Source organism: Helianthus annuus, chromosome 3 (assembly GCF_002127325.2).
Source record: "Helianthus annuus cultivar XRQ/B chromosome 3, HanXRQr2.0-SUNRISE, whole genome shotgun sequence".
NCBI classification, from domain to species: Eukaryota; Viridiplantae; Streptophyta; class Magnoliopsida; order Asterales; family Asteraceae; genus Helianthus; species Helianthus annuus.
In genome coordinates, this window is record NC_035435.2 from 163,852,247 (window position 1) to 163,873,652 (window position 21,406).

Below are 21,406 nucleotides of genomic sequence, written 5' to 3' on the forward strand. Positions count from 1 at the left end.
TACTCTATTGTGTTGTTATATTAGAAATCCAACATACAAATTATAAAATAGACAATATTACTTTTTTATTATATAAATAAATCTTTGTAACACGTACAAGTACAACAATCAAACAAAGTTTGAAGATATATGGATGGGCATAAGTCCCCTTATTTTGTTGACGAGACTAGAGAAGCCACACTCTATGAGGTGGAACTCTTATTTTATCATTACTAGTTTACAACTCTCATATAGAGTTTATGGACAGAACACAACTTTGTAGTTAGTACCACCCGGGCAAGTAAATAGACTGGTCGGGTCATCTTGAGGGTAACTATAAGCATCAGGACACCTGTCTTTAAAGAACCTAGACAACGGAGTTGGTCCACAACTACCCGGCCCATTGGTGCAACAATACTCGTTAGTTTTGTAAACCGTGCAAGGATTGTTGCATCCTCCTTGTGTTCGTAGTTCATTAGGGCACTCGCCATTTAGATTACCCGCACACCTCATTGTCTTGCACGAAGCCCCAACCGGGCTAAACTCCATAGGGATATTAAACCCATCAACAAGAGATATGTCAACAAAGTCATTATTGTTGTCTTGATTAAGCGCGAATTCAGCTAAAGTGTTGGGTGGCGCCCCATAACCTTGACATTCGAGCATTCCATTGCAATCACCGGTGTCACACCTCCCTCTTCCATTGGCATCAAAGTTGCAACCAGTTCTTCCCCAAATACGAGCTTGAGCAGTCCCGGGTGCAACTGTGATTTGCCAAGATTGACCATTTTCAAGCCGCTTGCCTCCACCAGGCGTGGTAGAGGCCCAAGCGGCCCAAACAGGGTATTGACATTGGTTTATGACATCGAAAGTGGCTCCTCGAGTGAGAGTGAAGCAACCGATGGAAAGAAGGGTGATCGAGAGTAGAAGGTTTTTGGCACAAGTCATGTTTGTATGTCAAGTAGTGTGGGTTGAAGATGATTTTATTAAACGGGTATATATAGGGAATAGAAGAGGGGTTGCATACAAACTTTTCAAAGATTGTATAACATATGTCCAAAAGTTAGGCTGGAATTTTAACAATGGTACAAAGAAAATTCCCAAGACTTAGAAGTGTGAGTTGATAGTGAACTAATTTTGATAAGATTGAAAGAATAGTCTTAACATGAATAAAAAAATTATAATACATATGAATATATGATAGATTAATACATTTTTTTTTTGGAATAAACTTTTTATGGCATGTTTGATATATTAACTGTGTACAAAATTATAAAAATGACCGATTAATAATTAAGGATGATAATTTTTGACAAGACATGAAACACAACACGAATATGATAGTATGATACGATAATAATCAAGTTTTGGATTGTCATGTCTAACCCATTTAATAAACAGGTTGTGACGGATCGACCATTTTACTCGTTTAGTTATGTGGGTTGTAATCTGATTGACATGTTTAATCCATTTAATTAAACATACCGACTCGTAAACCCCTTTACGAATTACGACCAGTCTAACCCTCCAACCCGTAAACAACTTGTACACAACCAACCAACGTGTCACACCATTTGACTTTGTTTAGATAAATGAGTTAAATGGCTCGTGTTCGGGTTATATGATTACTAAGTGTGTCTGGATTAGAGTTAATGTTGTTACATAAATAACTATATTGGCCGTGTTAATGTTCAACGATTAAACCCGCCTAACCTAGCTTAACTCACAATGCATCGATGCCTGCTAACTGATCGGTCTAAAATGTAGAGTTTGCTATCTCTAATATGATTAAAGGCTTAAATATCACATATTATATAGCAATCTAGTTTTCTCACAATGTCCATTGTGATCATTATATTGTTTTGTCGAGATTTAATAATTGTTATGACATATTTTACTAAATAGAAATGAACTTAAGTTTGGTAATTATTATTTTACAAGCTGGAGTTATTATTGGCTTAATTTATCAATTTGATTTGAGAAATTAAAAACATGTCATGTATGGAGATAGGGGAGATCAAAAGCGAAGTGCGATAAATATTATATTATAAAAAATAAAATTTAATATACGATACAATTCGTTAATATAAAACTAGGTTTTTACCCGGGATTGCTTCCCGGGCTCGGGAAAGTTATTTAGATTACTTAATTACTATTTGTTTGTAATACGACCACATTACATCAACCATCTCATTCGATTCAACATCAATGTCTTCAAATCACCGGATTAGATCATGAACTCATATTAGAGGAAAACAAAAGCACAACAGGACCATATGAATAATATCATTTCCACTTTTACATCAATGCACTTACATGATAGGGTGATTTGGAATTTTGAAAAAATCTTTGTTTTTGTACCTCTTTTACAAAATAAGGTGTTGACCAAATTTAAAACAGATGTTAACCAAAAGTCAATAAGATATTGACAAATAGTTAAACAAATGTTGAGTTTAGACAGATGTTTGGTTTAAGGCCAAACATCTGTTTATGGCCAAACATCTGTTTAAGGTCAAACATCTGTTTAAGTCCAAATATCTGATATAGAAGAAGAACATCTGTTTAAGGCAAAACATCTGTTTAAGGTCAAACATGTGTTTAAGGTCAAACAACTGTTTAAGTCCAAACATCTGATATAAAAGGCCAAACATTTGTTAAATGCCAAACATCTGTTTAAGCCTTAACAGATCTTTAACTTGTTAAGATCCACTGTCTTCTAACACAGTTTTCCTCTTCAAAACACTGTTGAACCTAACATGGGTTTCCATTAACTATTGACCAAAAGGCAAACAGATGTTCAAACCACTATTTGTTATTGAAGTTCTTTAAAAAATTAGATAGAATTCAAGAAAATGGAACAATGACTTAAAGGACTATAATTTAACACATAATCTAATTGGCCAAATTTAAAACATAAAGTGCTAATAACAGTGGTTTATCATCTTAGCCATACATAGCAACAAATCATCAAGTTAATAATTTAAGAAAAAACCTACAACATCACTATCAAAAAATTCATAATTAGTATCTGATAACAGAACAGACTTAAAATGTGTTTGCTAAACTGATGTAACTTGATTTAATACTATCTTCTGTTGTGAAGACACGTATGTGAAATGCAACATATCACCAAACCTCAAGTTATTGTCAGTCATAAACTTTCGCCAACCGTCCAACGCATAACGTGGCTTCAATTCATTTAACTCCAACTTAACATCATAAACCTCCACAACTCCAACCATGTTTTGAACTTTCAAAGGATGAAGATCAAGAGAAAGACCTGCTCGTCTCGCAACTTCAGCAGGAAGACGTTACATGTATTGTGTGGAAAAAAATAATAGTCAGACAAATAAATGTAAATCATTAGTTTATTATAAAAAAATGGTATACCAGCCTATAGTCTCCTTTGCGATCAAAATGAAAGAACTCAGGGTCAAGAGGATGTCCAGACTGTTTTTTTGCAGTCTTTGCGATCTTATTTCTACGGTTAAGCTTTTTCTGAACGTTGGCAGCTCTCTTCCCCTTGATGAAAAAGTACACATATACATGTGAATTAAATGAATGATCAATATATGCACACAAAAAAAAACAGTTTATATAACATATACTAATTAACTGGCAAGTATATACCTTAACTTTATTAACAGACGAAGAACATCCAGTATGATCACTTGTGTCGACAGGTAAGGCAGCATTTCCCTTAGTCCTATTCTTGACGACCTCCTTTCTCTCAGAAGTAACTTTACCTTTCTTCTTAACCTGTTATCATAGAGTAACTTTAATAACAATAGTAATATAACAATCTTTAAGATGGTAAACTTACATCTTGGGTTTTGTTCAATCGTGAAGACATGCGTCTCTTGGACGTGCATTCAGCATTGTTTGGTAAGTTCTTGTAAATAATACATTATTGAATAAATATAACATCAGTAAACAACATTACTAATGTTATGAATGAGTCATTTATATGGTGACTCTCCACATACATAACTCATGTCTCTTTATTTTCTTTGTATTAATGTATATGCCTAAATATATAGAGGCATTTGTATATGGTGAAGATTGATTAATGAATAAGAATTCTCCATGTTCTATTCTCTACATGATTTTATAGTTTTGTTCTTATGTTTATATAATTATATATTAGTAGCTAATAGACCATTGTTTTACAACACGTTATCAGCACGATGGTATTTTTGTTGAAAAAAAAAACCCATAGCGGTAGCGATTCTCTATTGTTTTGTTCAAGTTAATATTGCCTACTGGAGCCACCAACTGCGAGTCTCACTTGACAACAGCTATCACCAACATCCCACTCATCGCTCGTTTGACGGGGCGTTCCATTCCGCAATCACGAACCTATCTCAAGTGGCAAATAAGGTAACAACATAAAAACTTATTGCTCATAATACATATACACATCCTGTTAATATGCATTGACGAATTATAATATTATATTGATTTGGATTGAATTTTAATTTGGAAATGGGAGTTTGTTGTATGGGACAACGAATTCAAAGATTATTTAACTATTTAATTAAATCTCTGGATTCAATTTATATCAATCTCAAAAGATTATTTAAATAATGGAGACGTTATACCATTGTATTTACAATTTCAGAGGACTTTTTTAAGTTTCAGTTTTTGATATAATATATTTCTAAGTGCAAAAAATATTGATTTTTGTTATTTAGTATATTTTAATTTATTGATAAGACAAAAAATGAATTGAGGACATATATCCAAAATATTGATTTCGGTGCATACATAAAAGATATAGTTAAAAAAAATTTACTCATTCATATTAGATACCGTATTACTCATTATTTTAATAAACAATATGTAGGCTACTTCTTAATTTATTTTTAGTGCTTGAATAAGAATGTATGAACAAAGCGGTAAAAAAAATGAATTTAGATCGTTGCATAGAAACACAAGAGCATACACCAAGTAATTGGATTTAATTAAATTTGCTTCTTGTTATGGTGATTTTGATTATACTGATGAGTTGGTATCTTATTCATAAAGTTGGATCAGATATATGTTATATATGAATATTTGAAATATTTGCATGGTAAGATATTATATTTATAGCATTGAGACCCTTGTGATACTTTTACGATTATATGGAACTACATAATTTATTATTGTAGAAAGTAAAAAAAAAATGTGGGCTTATTTACTAGTAAACAAATGATGATATGTTAAAATCATAGTTTCAAATTAACACGACAGATATGTATACGTGAGATATTTTTTTTGTTACACTATAATTAATTATACCATGATAATTTATTTTAAAAAAAAAGTTTTATGCTTTTTAATTGATCGAAAAGAATATCTTATCTCATAAAGTTTTACTAGTCTTATCTCATAAAGTTTTACTACTCAATCAAGTACATAATATATACACTTTTTCTGTTAAACCCCAAGTGAAGTCCTTTTTATTCCTTTAACTGAAATTATTTGCTTGTTGGCCATAAAAAAAAAGATAAAATATTAATGTGGATCGTAATTAATTGTTTTCATTAGTCATTTTTAATATATAGCATGTCAAAGGACTTTTACACAATTAGATATAAATGAGTTATAATGTGGATCGTAATTAATTGTTTTCATTAGTCATTGTTAATATATAGCATGCCAAAGGACTTTTACACAATTAGATATAAATGAGTTATTTGTGTAGTGCTCATTGGAAACATCACGTGATTTAGTTTTAAATAAAGTATACAATCTATAACGCAATGTATTATTATTGTTATAGCATGATTATAAAAATAACATTTGGTATTTATACTAGGGTTATACTAGCATTTATAACAAATTTCGCATATAAGAAATTCATGTAATTGATTCCTATTGCTAGATATCATTATTTGTTATTAGAGAAACCCTTTCTAGCGATGTCGGTTTTTCTCATGCATTCATTAGGCTATGTCATAATGTTTAATAATTTAATTTTTGATTAACTATTATTATTGCTTGTATAAAATAATGACCATTGCTATATGATTCATATGTGCAATATATAGATTGTTTATTTGATGTCATTAGTTTTTTTTTAATATCAGTATTTGAGAAGAAAAAACTGAGTACGCTATGTAGTTCATAAATATTCCAATTTTCAAATAATAAATGATCTGAGAACTTGAAAGAGATCTATGTTTAAGTTTCAAAGTAAGTAACGAATATATATAAGATATCTTTGTGATTGGTTATATCATATCTTTGTGATTGGTTATACCATGATATGTTATTACATAAATTATATACGTTTGCTTATTAGTGATGAAAAGGTTTCTTATTTCATAAAGGCCTATTATAAGTTGTTTTTATATGATGACATGCTATGAGATCATGTATTGAATGATTTGTTGCTATATATATCTTGTATTCTATATGCTATCATTTCTTTGCATCGATAATATTGAATGGAACGATTAAACCAGATCATGGTTTATTGTCACTCTCATGAAAGAGGAGAAATATGCGTAGATTTGACACCCAAAGTGTCATACTCCATGTATCTCATTATCAAGTTTTAAATGGTCGTGAGATGTTAGACCGGTATTATTATATGACTCGGACAACAAAGAGAAGTTTATTTATAAGGGAAAATCGGATTAAACAAACTTTGTTTGTCAAACCTCAAATATGATCCTAAGGTAGCAATATCATTAAAAAGAAACAAAAGGTTTTAATCAATTTAGATTTATATGTCCGAGTAAATAATGGAAACCGTGAAAATTGTTTGGTTTTACTTTGATCCATGAAATGAATATATATTGATCATTGTGATCACTGAGAAAAATACAATGATGGTCATGTTGATAATGAGATCAACCATTAGAAATTATAATGAGATCGACTACAATAATTGAAATGATAGTCATGATGAGATCGACTATTATAATTGTAACAATAGTCATAATGAGATCGACCACCAAAAGTGGCAAACTAAGGAATGACCATATAACATGATGGTTTAAACTTTGAAGTTATAATACATTCTCTTGTATCTTACATTTTGTATTACATACGTGCAAGTAATACATATGCGATCATAATCCAAAGGTTTATGGATCATAAGTATTTAGTTAGTTGGCATGACCGGTTAGACCACACCGAGTCATTAATGATGATGTGAAAAGTATCGAAGAACCAGAAGATTATCTTGATAATTACATGTCATGTTTGCTCTCAAGTGAAGTTAAGTACTGATCAACAAAAGTAGGGTGTGAATCCCCAAATATTCTGGAAATGATAATGGAAATAAATATACAAACATGATACCATTTAGTATTTTAAAATCGATGCATCGTCTAAATGGTTATCAAATCCACAACCTGAAGCTTGTGTGATTGTGGCTTAGCTAATGTGACAGCAAGCATATTAATCTAGATTAGTATATTTATTTGATAATAATGAATTTGATTCACAAATTATTAACAATCATTGGAATAAGTGTTATTGTTGAGATAATCACTAAACGTCTACTACTGGTTACAAAGCCAATGATCATGAGAGGAGAAAAAGTTCATTTAGGTACATGTAATTTTATATATAGTACCATCAATTCACATCAAGCCAATAAGTGATAGTTCTCCTCATACAGTTGGTTTTTGGTCAGGAACCAAAGATGTCTCATCAAAGATTTTGGTTGTGCGACATATATTGAAACGCATCCACCACACCACACAAAGATGGGACTTCTAAAAAGTTTGAGAATATGTTGGGTATAAATAATCGTCTATGATTAAATACTTAAAGCCGTTAGTGAGAAATTTGTTTATGGCTCATTGGTTTTCACTTTAGTGAATGAATGTTCCCAACATTAGGGGGAGATAACAAGCAGTTGGAAAGTGAAAAGTAAAAATGAATTATCATGTCATCTTGATCCTCAGACTTTAAACTATGAACTAGAAGTTTAAAGTATAATTCATTTACTAATATTAAAGTACAAATTACCAGACAAGTTCACTGACCTAAATAGAGTGACCAAGTAAGTCACATAATCAACTGCTTATGCTCCAGTTATCATTGTGTCCTAAGAGGACAACCACATATTTTTGTAATGAGTCTATTGCACGCCTATAGCGTGGTAGACTAGTTGATTCCAACAATAAAATTCCTCGAAAATTGGAGCAAGTAATTAAGATGGTCAAGTCGAGGTTATAGTAATAAGATCCCCTAAAGGGACAATAGACATGATGGTTCAAGAAGAACCTCGGGTACCTGAAAATAAAGAGATCTCGCTAAGTTGTATCATGTCTAAGATATGTATGGAATCGAAATAAAAATCGACGTCGTTATACTTTTGTATATATTGTAGCGCTTAAAATGATTAAATGATGAGGATCAAGATTTAAGATCTGCCTATGAATGAATATTAAGAAATGATTGGCCAAAATAGAAAGACGCAAATAAGGCAGAGTTTAGTTCTCTAATGAAATGGAAAGTTTCTGGACCAACAGTCCATACAACTGAAGTTGTAAAATATGCTGGATACAAAAGTGTCTTTACGCGAATCATGTGAAAATCAAATTAAGTGATATAAGTCAAAATTGGTGGCACAAGAATTTTCACAAATACCTATGATTGATTATGAGAAAACGTATTCTTCAGTGGTGGATGCATTAACTTTCCAATATCTTATTAGTCTGGTAATATATAAAAAGAGAATTGACACGCGTCTTATGAAAGTTATGTATCACTTGATACTAAGTCATATAAAATAAGTTCTCGAGAATATTATGATTATTATATAAATTCAGATCTGAATACATATACATGTTGTATATGTTATTGAATTGAATATAATTGGAACTCCCCATGAGTATCCTAAACCATTTGAGTGCTTAAGAGGTTAATTGAAACACCTTATGGATGTAATTATAGTGCACCAATACTCCAATAAACATACATAGAAAATGCGTACCTGGTTATTATGGCATCTCAATGTACACTGTGTACAAACATGGCACAATATGAATTTTGGAGATAAAAGCAAGTGTTCTTAATATTTTTGCATATGATATAGATATATCTATGTGTTAAAAGGGCAAGTTTATATAGCAAAACTTCTAAAAGTGAAAGAACATGCATATTTGGATAAGATAGAAAGAATTTCCTCATGGATTGATAATGCTAGAAACATTAATGATGTAAAAACCGCAAGAACGTATTATATGAAGTTGACAAAATACGTATGGACTAAAATAGTTGGGTCGAGTGTTGTATAACTCGAGATATTCACATAAAGAGGGATATAAGTTTAATTAAATTAGCCATGTTCTATGAACATTCTACTTTTAAAATTCACTATAATCGCAATTTACAGTAATGATTCTAGGCATCATTGAGAGAAATTGTCGAGCTTTTAGAGGGAGAATTTTTGAATGACATTGGCACGGTCTAATTATTACTCGAACTGTAGTTCGAGTATATATGTAATAATATTTTACTAATCCCTCAAGTACATCTAGAAGATGATGTTTGGATATTTTAGTATGGACACAGTTTAACCTTAAAGTATGTTAAAGATTGTTAAGTCATTTTTTATAAGAAATGACTATTATCATCTCCTACCAAAGTAGGGATTCTCATTCCAAAAGTACCATGGCTAAAGTGCAATTGTGCATTAATATTTCTTTCTATCTATGCATAATATATTTTTCTTATTTGAATTTATCAACATGATATAGCACATGTACAATGAGGAGACATTTGAATGGTAAAGCAGATATGTCGATACCCTAAAGGTAAGAATGATATGTGTTTGTATTTTACTAACCTATGAAATCTAGTTTCGTTAGTCTTGTAGATGTAAAGAATGTAACACAACATAGTAGTGGATCTTATGGTATTTGTTTGCAAGAGGAAGCACTAGAAGTCTCACAAGAAGATTTTACAACATTACTCAATATAAAGTATTGCACTTCAAGGCATCAAACAACAAATTATTCTACAAAAGTTTTGAGTAACATTCGAGGAAGATGGACACATGTTACTTAAAGGATACATATTATAATGAGGGGGAGATTTTTTTAAGTTGCACTTTTTTTCCCTTAACTAAGTTTTGTCCCATTGGGTTTTCTTAGTAAGGTTTTTAACGAGGCAACATACCTGATCCAGAAGTATCAGAATAAGAAAATACGTGCTGCACTCTTTTTCCCTTAGCTGAGGTTTTGTCCCACTGGGTTTTCCTAGCAAGGTTTTTAACGAGGCAGTATCACCAAGCGTATTAAAAGTATGTGGATAGTCAAGGGGGAGTGTTATGAATGAGTCATTTATATGGTGACTCTCCACATACATAACTCATATCTCTTTATTTTCTTTGTATTAATGTATATGCCTAAATATATAGAGGCATTTGTATACGGTGAAGATTGATTAATGAATAAGAATTCTCCATGTTCTATTCTCTACATGATTTTATAGTTTTGTTCTCATGTTTATATAATTATATATTAGTAGCTAATAGACCATTGTTTTACAACAACTAATAGTTGTAAAAACATTAAATTCTTATATGTGTTAAATTAAAAATAAATAATTTTAATAATTTAGCAAGTACCTGAGTAACGGTTGTACCTTCACCTACAGAAACAACTTCTTCATCCTCATAGATGTCCTGGTCAACATTAATAAAATAATTAATATAATGCTAAAAATTAAAACTTTTCTTGCTAATGCTAAATACTTATGTACCTTGAATGCATTATCAACATAATCAGTCTTCGATATCTCAACTACACTATCATCATCAGATTCAGGTTTCTGTAAAAAGCAAATCTCAATCTCATCTCTATAAACTACTACTTCAAAAACAAAATCATCAATCCTGCTAAACATAAGCAAATCATCCTCAAGTATCCCAACATCGTTGCACATTTCCGGCCATCCTCTAGAAAATACAAAGTGCGTATCAACTTTAAACACCTAAACATTCCAGTAGGAACCCTTATAACATATTTGAAATTTCCCACTTGGTGGGCTGTTTACGTAAAATTGTTCAATGAAGCAGTCTTCAATTACCTGCATAAAATTAAAAATAATGAATACTAAATGTGAAGTATGTATCTTATGAGAATAAGTGTTAACACGTTAAAGATACAAAAGAATTGAAGTTAAGATCAATACTCATACCGTAAAACCAAATCTTGCATAACGGTTAAAGGTGAAATAAGATTCCCCACACATGCCATTAACATAACATGAAAGTTCAAGTCCAAAATCACCTAGTGGTTTGAAAACCAACAAAGTATCCCTCGGCAAATTGAGATCTTTAACAACAATGTCCCAACCGTCAGTTATTATCGGCGTTGAATTTTCTGTTCTGACCCTAACAACCCATTTTTTACCAGACTCATGAAAAATTTTCAACCTACTTTTTTGCCAACAATCTCCCCAATTTTGATTAGCAAAGAATATAGGTACATCCTGTATATAATTTTTAAATAGTGTAAGAAAATATAAACCATAAGAACTATTAAATATATATCTCAATAAAAATAAATTATGTATGTAAAAACATGTCATACCAGTTTCAAAGATTCTGGGTTATGAAGAAACTTAACAAATGTAGTATACATCATAAAATCTGAATCAGTAAAGATGTTAAAAGACTGTAATTAAAAAGCTGGCTTCGAAAATGAACATTAACTTTTTGTATTAACAAAGTATATAGTGAAATTAATTATAGAAACAGAGTATGAGTTAAAACTATTCTGCAAATAAGAATTATTTTAACATGTTCTCAACAAATGATTCAAACACATAAGTAAACCCTTCTTGAATGTATAACAATAAACATTTAAAATCGTATTAGTAGCAAGATAGGATTTAAATTAAGATAAATTAAACAATATAAAGTTCATTACAATAGGAATGTACATACCAGTTGCTGAAGAAAAAATAATAAAACCTCATGTGATTGAAGTGTAGAAGACGGAGGAAAAGAAAATTGAAACCCTAGAAAATGACTGGGGAGAAGAGATTTTTGAAAGAAGAGATGATAGATGTTTGATGTGTAATGATGATGAAGAAATAGTGACGGTTGTGTTTTTCTCTTCCCATATTTTCAATTGATGAAAAATATTTACACATACACCCGTTATTGAATTTGTTATTTACATTTACATTGAGATACAAGAGTAAAGTACATGATTAGTTGAATTAATTTGGTATTCAAATTAACAAAGAAAAATAATTTCTCGTATAGCAAAACCATTAACATAACATATAATTTGAATGCTTTGAATCATGTATTAATAATTATTAGGTTTTAACATAAGTAAGTTTCATGACCTCAAGAAGCAATGCCGAGGGAAAATCTAGTTTTATCTATTATATGTACCTTTTAACATAAGTAGTTTGACTTTGGTCAAACAGGCTTTGGTCAAACAGTGTTTTATCAAGTAGCTTTTAACAAAAGTAGTTTGACTTTGGTCAAACAGACTTTGCTCAAACAACGTTTTAACATTGCTCAAACAGTGTTTTATCTATTATAATTAGCTTTTAACATAAGTAGTTTGACTTTGATCAAACAGCGTTTTAACATTCCTCAAAATGATTACAAGCTAGTAAAAACTTCTTTGTAAACAACATTAGAAGTCTTATTTGTTGGTTTTTCATCAGCGTCGAATATTAGTATTTTAACGCCTTCTCTGGTCTTGACCCTTGATAATGCAACATACAACTGACCATGAGTGAAGACAGGATCTTTCAAATAAAGACCAACCTTTGATAACGATTGTCCTTGACTCTTGTTAATTGTCATAGCAAAACAAACTGATAACGGAAATTGTCTTCATTGAAATTGAAAAGGTATTTTTTTGTCAGACGGAATCATATTAATCCTTGGAATAAAAACTCTCGTGCCAATGTTCCCACCAGATATTACTTCAGCTTCTATAACTCGTTTACCAAGAAAAGTAATTTGAAGCCTTGTACCGTTACATAACCCTTTCTGTTGATCAATGTTTCGAAGAAGCATCACAGGAACACCAACTTTAAGAACTAATCTGTGATTAGGCAAGCCAGAAATCTTAAGAGCATTCAAATTTTCTGTTGAGTATAAGCTTTGTTGAAAAGAATCAAGAATTTGTTCAGTTTGACATATACTATCAGAACTCAAATACTCTTTCGCATCACCAGGAAATAACGAAAGCAATCGATCATTAATTTCATGAACTACCTCATTTTTGGGTGCTAGAATTGCTCGCTTAGAAAAAAATACAGCAACCCTAAATTGTTGAATAATTGAAGGATATACAAAGTCAATTAAACTTTGTATTGGGTCACAAATATCGGTGATCAGTAAATCATCTGGTATCTCTATAATGGCGTCACCATCATTATCATTTCCAACGTTTCCTTCACCAATATCAATAAGCCATTTTGCAAATTCTCTGATAGACTTCATATTCGAACTTTCAGCTCCAATAGTTAGACGCATGTTTTTAGTCAGCCGTAAGAGTCTGCATTTTGCCCATATGTATGAAGAGCTTAAAGATGCACTAACAATTTCTTGTCTAGTACCATTAGGAATAACAGGTAGTATTTGTCTAAAGTCACCACCAAATACAATAACTTTACCACCAAAAGGAATATCCGAACGAATACTCCTACCTTCTGAAAATACGTCGGTCATGGTCCTATCTAAAGCTTCAAAGGCATGTTTGTGTACCATCGGTGCTTCATCCCATATTATTAATTGGGTTTCCTTTAATAATCTCGCAATATCACTATTTGGCTTAATATTGCACATTGAATCTTCTGTTAGATTAATGGGAATATGGAACCGAGAATGGGCTGTCCTTCCACGGGAAAGTAATAACGAAGCAATACCACTTGAAGCCACATTTAAAACTATTCCATTTCTGTATCGAACAGCTGAAGCCAAAGTCTTCCATAAAAAGGTTTTTCCAGTTCCACCATAACCATAGACAAAAAAGGCCTCCTTTACGCCCTATAACTTCTTCCATTATTTCATCAAAAACCGCTTGTTGTTCATCTGTAAGAGATTGATGCAACCTGTTAAACTCAGCTTGTACTTCATCTAGGTCATGTGACAGCTCTTCATTGATCAGACGATTAGAAGCATCACGTAAGGAATCGTCATCAGGGTACGGCATAGTGGCAAACCTTCGTAATGATGAACCATTGGAAATTAAATAGTTTTCAATTTTCAACAAAGTAAGGTTCTTAATCTGATGTTCAGGAAGCACTAAACCAAGCAAATAAAAAAATTAACATTATTAAATAAAAAATCAAAATGTAGTATGTGAAATAAAAAAAATAGATAAGAACCTGAAATATTTGTTTCTTTTTGACGTCTATAAACAATATCATCAGCTAAGTATTTCCACGTATTCTCCCAAACAAATTATGGCCGAGATAGAGTATTTGACAAAAGCAGGGTAGCAAATAACGCTCGAAGATACCCAGCATGTCCTTCAAAACTTGCTTCTTTAATGGCCTCAATGTATTCATTGTCATCATCTAAAAGTCCCATCGCATAGCAAGCATCTCTAAAAGTCGGGAATAATTGACCGTTAACTGTACGTATCTCCTCAAATGATCTAGGTCCTTTAACTTTATTCAGTAGTATCCTCAAAAAATAAGGTTCGCCCAAAGCAGGAGATACAGAATGAATCCGGCCAACACACTGGTACAACTTACGTACCTGCCAACATCTATCTTTAAGTATCCAAACAAATTTGGAAGGAAACTCAACATAAGTCAGCTTTCTAGCATCTTTATTTGTCTCGTTCAACTTCATCCATTGCATAAATATTGAAGAAGCAACAGAAGGCTTGCTTAAAACATTGTCAATATCGTCATCAGCACCATACACAACATTATGTTGGCCGGGCAAATGAAAGGGAAGCCTCATAACAGCAGGATACCTATAGTGAACCTCATTAGAGAATATTCTCCAGGATGCCTCACAAGCTGAAATATATCTACAATCATAATACTCCTTGATCTCGTCTTTTGGCTTTTCTTTGATGGTTGAACTTGTATCACCAGAAACTACCGCAGTAGCCATATCAAGACCTTTGTTGATGTACTTGAACAAATATTTCACTGAACCGGCTTGATCACACCATTCAACATTAATGTGTGCTTGATATCTTTTGAAAAGCCTTTTGTTATAAGGAACAACATTTCTGTTGTCTAATCTAACACCAGATTTTATAACTGTATGACCTGAATCTCTTCTTCTGTATACAGGAAAACCATTTGAATCAATAGTTGTATGTGGTGTGAATTTCTTCGGAAAGTTTTTTGAACATCTTTTATCAACCATGCAAGGACAATTCAAATTAGCATTCCCACACGGACCATGAATCATATAATTAGTCCCAAGAGAATAAAGTTCAGGATCTTCTTTTTTATCGGGAATCTCAGCAGAAATAAATGGATCTATATGATCTATGGTTGGAAGTTTGTGATCGACCTTCATGAATAAGCATATATGTGCATGAGGAAGACCACGCTTTTGAAATTCTACTCTATAAACAACTAAATAAAAATGAACAATAAATAAATTTATTAGTTAATAACCTTGATTAAAAAATATACATCAGAGGATAAGCTGTGAAAACAAAATAACATACCAGCGTTAATCTCACCAAAATACTTGGAATCCTTAAAATCTTTAATTAAGGAATCAAGCTTCCTTTTAAACAATCGACACAATATGTCAGGCCTGTCTTCGGCTTTGATGGTTGAATCTTTTAGAAATCTTTTTACTTCAGGCCACTTAGGATTACATGTTATAGTTATGAAGAAATCAGGGTACCCATACCACTTACATAAGGCCATTGCATCGAGGTAATTTTGTTGCATGAATCTTGCACCACCAGTAAATGAAGAAGGAAGTATAACAGGCTTTCTAGTATCTGTTAAAACTTCCTTACCTTTAGATTTATACATTTGAAGATTCTCAAATGTTTCAGAGCGAAGGTTCGCTTGTTGCCTACGAATGTAATTTAATCTTTCGCTCTCAATCATTGTGTACGCATCAACCAAAAACTGTTGTAACAACCTTCGCCCATTTAAAATTAAGTAAAAGCCATAAGTTCTATCTTGGATTCTATATGAAAAAAATTCTCTCATTGTGCACTTTGGTTTTATTTTCTTTTGTGTGGACATAAAATCTCTATGAGGAATATCAACTCTATAACCATCATCACCATATGGAAAAAGTAACGGATATTGAAGAGCAAGATACGATGGGTGTAATTCGCTAATACGCTGCAACATTCCCGACTGCGTCTGGACAACAATATCATGATGGTCTATAGCTTTATCTATGTCTCCGACAACCAAAGCAGCAACTTCAGATGTGGTGGGTAAGTTATATGTCCTGCCGTCTTTTTCTCTTCTATAAATTAGTCGAAGACTAAGGTTGGCATCTGGAGATTGGTGAAAATGGTTTCTGACCATCCTATATGTCTTAACCAACATATTTTGTGAATCTAATAAAGCCCTCAAATACTTTATCATTTCAACATCAAGTTCTTTATCAGCAGGCGATGAAGGTTTGGTTCTTTTGCTGTTAAAAGAAAAAAAACAACAAAACGTTAACATAACATAACTCTTGTAATAAGCAGTGGATAGAGAATCAGTTATTAGTAATTAAGTGTTAAGGAAAAACAGATTAGTACCAAGTCAAACAGCTGATGTAAAACTTGTAAGCACTGATAGTAATTAAAACACTGATGATACTTAACAACTGATAGTGAACTACATAAGGTTAACAACTGCTATTGTAATAAGCAGTGGATAGAGAATCAGTGATTAATAATTAAATTTTAAGGAAGAACAGTTATAAACAACTGTTGATACCAGCTCAAAACTTTTAGAATATGTTGAGAAAAAGTAACATTTCAGAGATTTGGGCTTAAACAGTGGTTTGGTAGGCATCAGTGGTTTGGTCTTGAACATTGGACGGGGTTAATTAGACTTTGTGTACAAATGTAATTGTATCCAACAGTGTTTTGCCTTATTAAATTGTTATAACCAATGTCATTGTAGGAAACTTAGCTGGGCAGAGCTTATTGTAGGAAACTTCAGTTTACCTACAACAGCTGATGAATTTAGAATTAATAACGCAAACTACTGTTAAGTCAAACAGCCGATGAAAAAAACTTTTAAGCACTGCTAGTGATTAAAACACTGATGGTACTTAACAACTGATAGTGAACTTTTTAAGCACTGCTAGTGATTAAAACACTGATGAGTTGTAATTATAAATTTAAAATGAATTTAAAATGAATAAAGCAAACTACTGTTAAGTGAAACTCCTGTTAAGTGAAACAGCTGATGAAAAACTTGTAAGCACTGCTAGTAATTAAAACACTAATGGTACTTAACAACTGATAGTGAACTACTAATGGTTAACAACTGCTGTTGTAGCAATCTCTGGATAGAGAATCAGTGATTAAGGATTAAGTGATAGTACTTAACAACTGATATTGAACTACAAATGGTTAAATTTCTAGATGTTCTTTAATAGAATAAAAATGGAACTTAGAAATCACTCGTACCTGAATAATGCCTGTCTGTTTGTTATTTCATTTTCAGTATCATGTATGTATAGCTGACAAAACCTAGCTTCATTTCCAGCTGGAGGTTTGAGACTCCCCATGCAATGATAGTTTTGGCCACTAATACGATATATAAATGGAGCATTGCCCTTGTTGATATTAGAATCAAGCTTTCCACCCATAGATGTAAAAGAGAACATAGAGTTGTATCGACTTATGTTCTTCAGGAAGAACTTGCTTTTTGGATTTGAGGAAGAAAACAAATTTTGATAAGACGGATGTGCATCCTTTAAAGGCGGTAGCTGAACTTTACCATACCCACAACACATACCATAACATAGCTTATTTAAAGTTAAACGACCTTTTCCACCTTCCGATGCCCATAACTTTGCACTACAAAGCTGACATGTAAGCACTTGGTCACCATGGTCCAAATAATCTGTTAACAAATGATTGAGAGTTATATTACAGGTAGAACACAACAAATGTCCTAAAACAATAAAATTGATTAAAACCTTTAGATATCCCTTTATAAGGATCTTCATCAGTGCAAAAAAACACATTTTCTTGATCGGAATCCAAACAGAGCATAGGTACAGGAGTATTATCACGCTTCTTACACTCAAGGTTACGTTTACCAGAAGACAGCCGTGTAAGCGTAGAGTTACTACCCAATATCGACTGATTGTTACTGCTAATAATGCTAGAAGTAATGGAATATCGACGGTTGCTATCTGCTGGTGTACCTATGTTAATGCCATTATATGAACATCCAATATTAAAACATTGATGTTAAGACCGGTATGTGGTTTAGTAATGTGTTTATCAAAACAAATAATAAAGAAACAAAATACAAACATGGTGTAGTTGAAATTAAAGAACCAGTAGCATTTCTAACTGCTCGACACGCAATGGAGTACATATGTTGATCCATAGAATCAGAACATTCAACCATATTTGCATTGTCAGAAAAGATGTTACGAACATTTGTTGATGATGACGATGCATTTAACAATTTCTTATTATCAAGTGTTAATTTTTGAAGCTTACGCCTTTCATTTGGTAGAGTAACTAAATAACAGAGAAAGTATAATATGTACGAAAAACAACAATCAGTCCCCTTAGAAACCTAAAACGGAAAAAGTATAATTATAATCAAATTCAAGAGGTATTACAATTTGTGCTATCTGAAAGAGGAGTTCTGTTAGAGATATATGAAACAGGAGTTCTCGTAAGAGGACCTACAAAAAAACCAAGTAGAATTATGATTTCAATCTGAAAACTGATTTTGATTTGGGAAATGATGAGTTAAGAAGTTATAATTACTCTTATTACGTAAATTTCGTTGAGATGAATTAGCAGCTGATGATGACCACACATTCTTTAATTTCTTATTATCAAGTATTAATTTTCAAAGCTTATGCCTTTCATTCAGTGAAGTAACTAAATAACAGAGAAAGTATAATATGTACAAAACACAAGAATCAGTCCACTTAGAAACATAAAACGGAAAAAAGAATACTTATAATCAAATTCAAGAGCTATTACCATTTGTGATATCTGAAAGAGGAGATCTGTTAGAGACATCTGAAACAGGAGTTCTCATAAGAGGATCTACAAAAAAAACCAAGTAGAATTATGATTTGAATCTAAAAGTTGATTTTGATTTGAGAAATGATGAGTTAAGAAGTTATAATTTCACTTACTATGTAAATTTCGTTGAGATGAATTAACTGCTGTAGAAGATGAACGTGAATTCTTTGACATTGTTAAGTCTGAAAGAAGGAGATGCTTTCAAAAAAAGAAAGAGTATAAGATCAGGAACATTAAAAAAAATAGAAGAAAACAGTGGTTTTTAAATTTTGAATTACAGTATGTAATACCTAGGGATTAAACATAACCTCAATAAATTATAATATTGCATTTTATCATTTTGTAATTAAAAATCATTTCATGAAAAGCAAAATAAAATTGTTTCATATTATTGAATTAATTATTCCAAATAATCTATTACATTGATAAAAAACTTAACAACAAATTTTGTAATCTTTATGGAATGTAAATCGGATGTTCATCGGTTAGGTTTATGGTTTATTTGTATATGATTTAAGTTAAACAGTATTTTTTTCAGTTATCCAAATAAACCAAAGAAAACAAATAAAATAAAACATGGATTGATAAACCAAACAAAAAACCAAATAAAATGGGTTTGAATTTACGCTTCATACTTGGTTACGATTTTTCTTAACAACATACTTTGAGTGACTTACAGAAAATTTGAAGTATATAAAAAACCTATTGAATGAGATTACTTAAATAAGTTAATGGGAGAAACAGGCACAAATTAAATATTTTTTTTTAAACTGTAACATATGACGGATACTTACTAAATCTTAGTGGGCAGGGATAACGGTAAAAACCAATAAAGAACAACCACATCCACAGATAATCCTATATAAATTATGAGATAAGATACTAAGATTAAAATTGCTTAAAGATTACAAATGTTTGTAGATAAAAAAGTTGTTAATTAGGTATATACAATATATATTATAAATTGTTGCTACTATTCATACACATAAGTTTTAAACATAAATATTGACTATTGAACATCTTAATATTTATTTAACAATATACATTATAATAAGCAGATAAGTTTTTAGGAATTCAAAACCACATAATCAGTCCAAAACATAACCCACCAAACACCCAAAAGCAACAAAACGAAAACCATAAGTTCAACATGGCAACAACATATGAAATCAACACGTAAATGTATTTGAAAATACAGAAGACACTATTTCTCAATCTTTGGAATCAAAAGCGTTGAAACACCAGCATCTTCATCCTGAGAGAGTTCATCACTAATGCGGCGCTTTGTCGAGGAGCAACCTAATGCATCATCCACATCGAACACTTCACGAATATTACGTTTTGTTTCATCAGAAGACGGATTCTCAGTGCCTACAAGTGCTTGGGATGCAGGTGTAACATTGTCACTGCAGTATGACATCTCATCCTGATATAAAAAGACAATAAGTACTAACGTTTAAAAAAATTTAGTACAAATAAGGAAATTCTCATATTACCTTCATAAGGTCAATAGGAGTAGACAAACTGCAGGAATCTGGAACATCCAACGATTCGGACTGCTAATGCTTTAAGTACATAATACACAATAACATAAAATACACACAATGGTATAAATATATTTTAAAACGATATGAATATCAAATTAAAAGAATGACATAATGAAGATTTAGACCTGGTTAAGATTGAATTTGGCACAGAGCGCGAAAAGGATCTCATCATCTTTAGTGGCCATTGAAATACCATAGTTTTCAACCTGATGTTCAATGTTATAGTCTTTAACACTTATGATGAAAACATACCTCTTTCCAATCAATGTGTCAAAGATCTCAGGATATGGGTTCAGTATCTCTCCAGAATTAACAACCTATGATTTTATAAAAATTAATATAAATTACAATGAGCAGAATGATTCCATAATTGAGAACATACAATTTTATAAAAATTAATTTTAAATTATATATAGTACATGGCCAAATAACTGAATGCATGTATTTGTTTCCTGATCTTGAATTGAAACTAACTCTTTGGCAGTTTTCTAAAGAATCTTGTAAGCTTCAAAATCAAACAGTGTTAAAGACATAGTACCGGAAGAGTCTTGCACCCTAATAGGTATATTGAACCTATCAAGGTTAAAAACAAATGAAAACATTAGTATTACTAATAACAAAAGTGTGGTTCATATTAGTATTTAGTATAAGGAAATAAAACTGTAATCTCAAACCGGGGAATAGAATAGATGTCGACTCCTTCACATTTATCATTTGTACACA

The 21,406-nt window shown here is 31.6% G+C and overlaps 3 protein-coding genes across 3 annotated transcripts; all 3 read right to left on the reverse strand.

The window, feature by feature from the left end:
• Nucleotides 1-40: 40 nt before the first annotated feature.
• LOC110930312 (thaumatin-like protein 1) lies at nt 41-963 on the reverse strand. Its single transcript, XM_022173600.2, has one exon. The coding sequence runs from the start codon at nt 925-927 to the stop codon at nt 238-240; it is 690 nt and encodes a 229-aa protein (XP_022029292.1). The 5' UTR covers nt 928-963; the 3' UTR covers nt 41-237.
• Nucleotides 964-3,030: 2,067 nt separating this feature from the next.
• On the reverse strand, nt 3,031-3,867 carry LOC110930313. The gene is made up of 4 exons (XM_022173601.1): nt 3,803-3,867; nt 3,610-3,738; nt 3,370-3,501; nt 3,031-3,274 (listed from the first exon to the last, which is right to left on the reverse strand). The coding sequence occupies exons 1-4, from the start codon at nt 3,830-3,832 to the stop codon at nt 3,233-3,235; spliced, it is 333 nt and encodes a 110-aa protein (XP_022029293.1). The 5' UTR covers nt 3,833-3,867; the 3' UTR covers nt 3,031-3,232.
• A 9,902-nt stretch (nt 3,868-13,769) lies between these two features.
• On the reverse strand, nt 13,770-19,310 carry LOC110932363. The gene is made up of 10 exons (XM_022175705.1): nt 19,250-19,310; nt 19,092-19,157; nt 18,719-18,784; nt 18,402-18,614; nt 18,059-18,289; nt 17,544-17,982; nt 15,609-16,549; nt 14,430-15,513; nt 14,296-14,321; nt 13,770-14,212 (listed from the first exon to the last, which is right to left on the reverse strand). The coding sequence occupies exons 1-10, from the start codon at nt 19,308-19,310 to the stop codon at nt 13,770-13,772; spliced, it is 3,570 nt and encodes a 1,189-aa protein (XP_022031397.1).
• Nucleotides 19,311-21,406: the final 2,096 nt, after the last annotated feature.

Coding starts and splice junctions, on each gene's coding strand:
- LOC110930312 (XM_022173600.2), bottom strand. CDS start 927: ATGACTTGTGCCAAAAACCTTCTACTCTCGATCACCCTTCTTTCCATC.
- LOC110932363 (XM_022175705.1), bottom strand. CDS start 19,310: ATGTCAAAGAATTCACGTTCATCTTCTACAGCAGTTAATTCATCTCAA. Junction 16,550..17,543: donor AACAGACAGGCATTATTCAG/GTACGAGTGATT, acceptor TTCTTTTAACAG/CAAAAGAACCAAACCTTCAT. Junction 15,514..15,608: donor TTTTGGTGAGATTAACGCTG/GTATGTTATTTT, acceptor ATTTTTATTTAG/TTGTTTATAGAGTAGAATTT.
- LOC110930313 (XM_022173601.1), bottom strand. CDS start 3,832: ATGTCTTCACGATTGAACAAAACCCAAGAT. Junction 3,739..3,802: donor GATTGAACAAAACCCAAGAT/GTAAGTTTACCA, acceptor CTATGATAACAG/GTTAAGAAGAAAGGTAAAGT. Junction 3,275..3,369: donor GCAAAGGAGACTATAGGCTG/GTATACCATTTT, acceptor TTCCTGCTGAAG/TTGCGAGACGAGCAGGTCTT.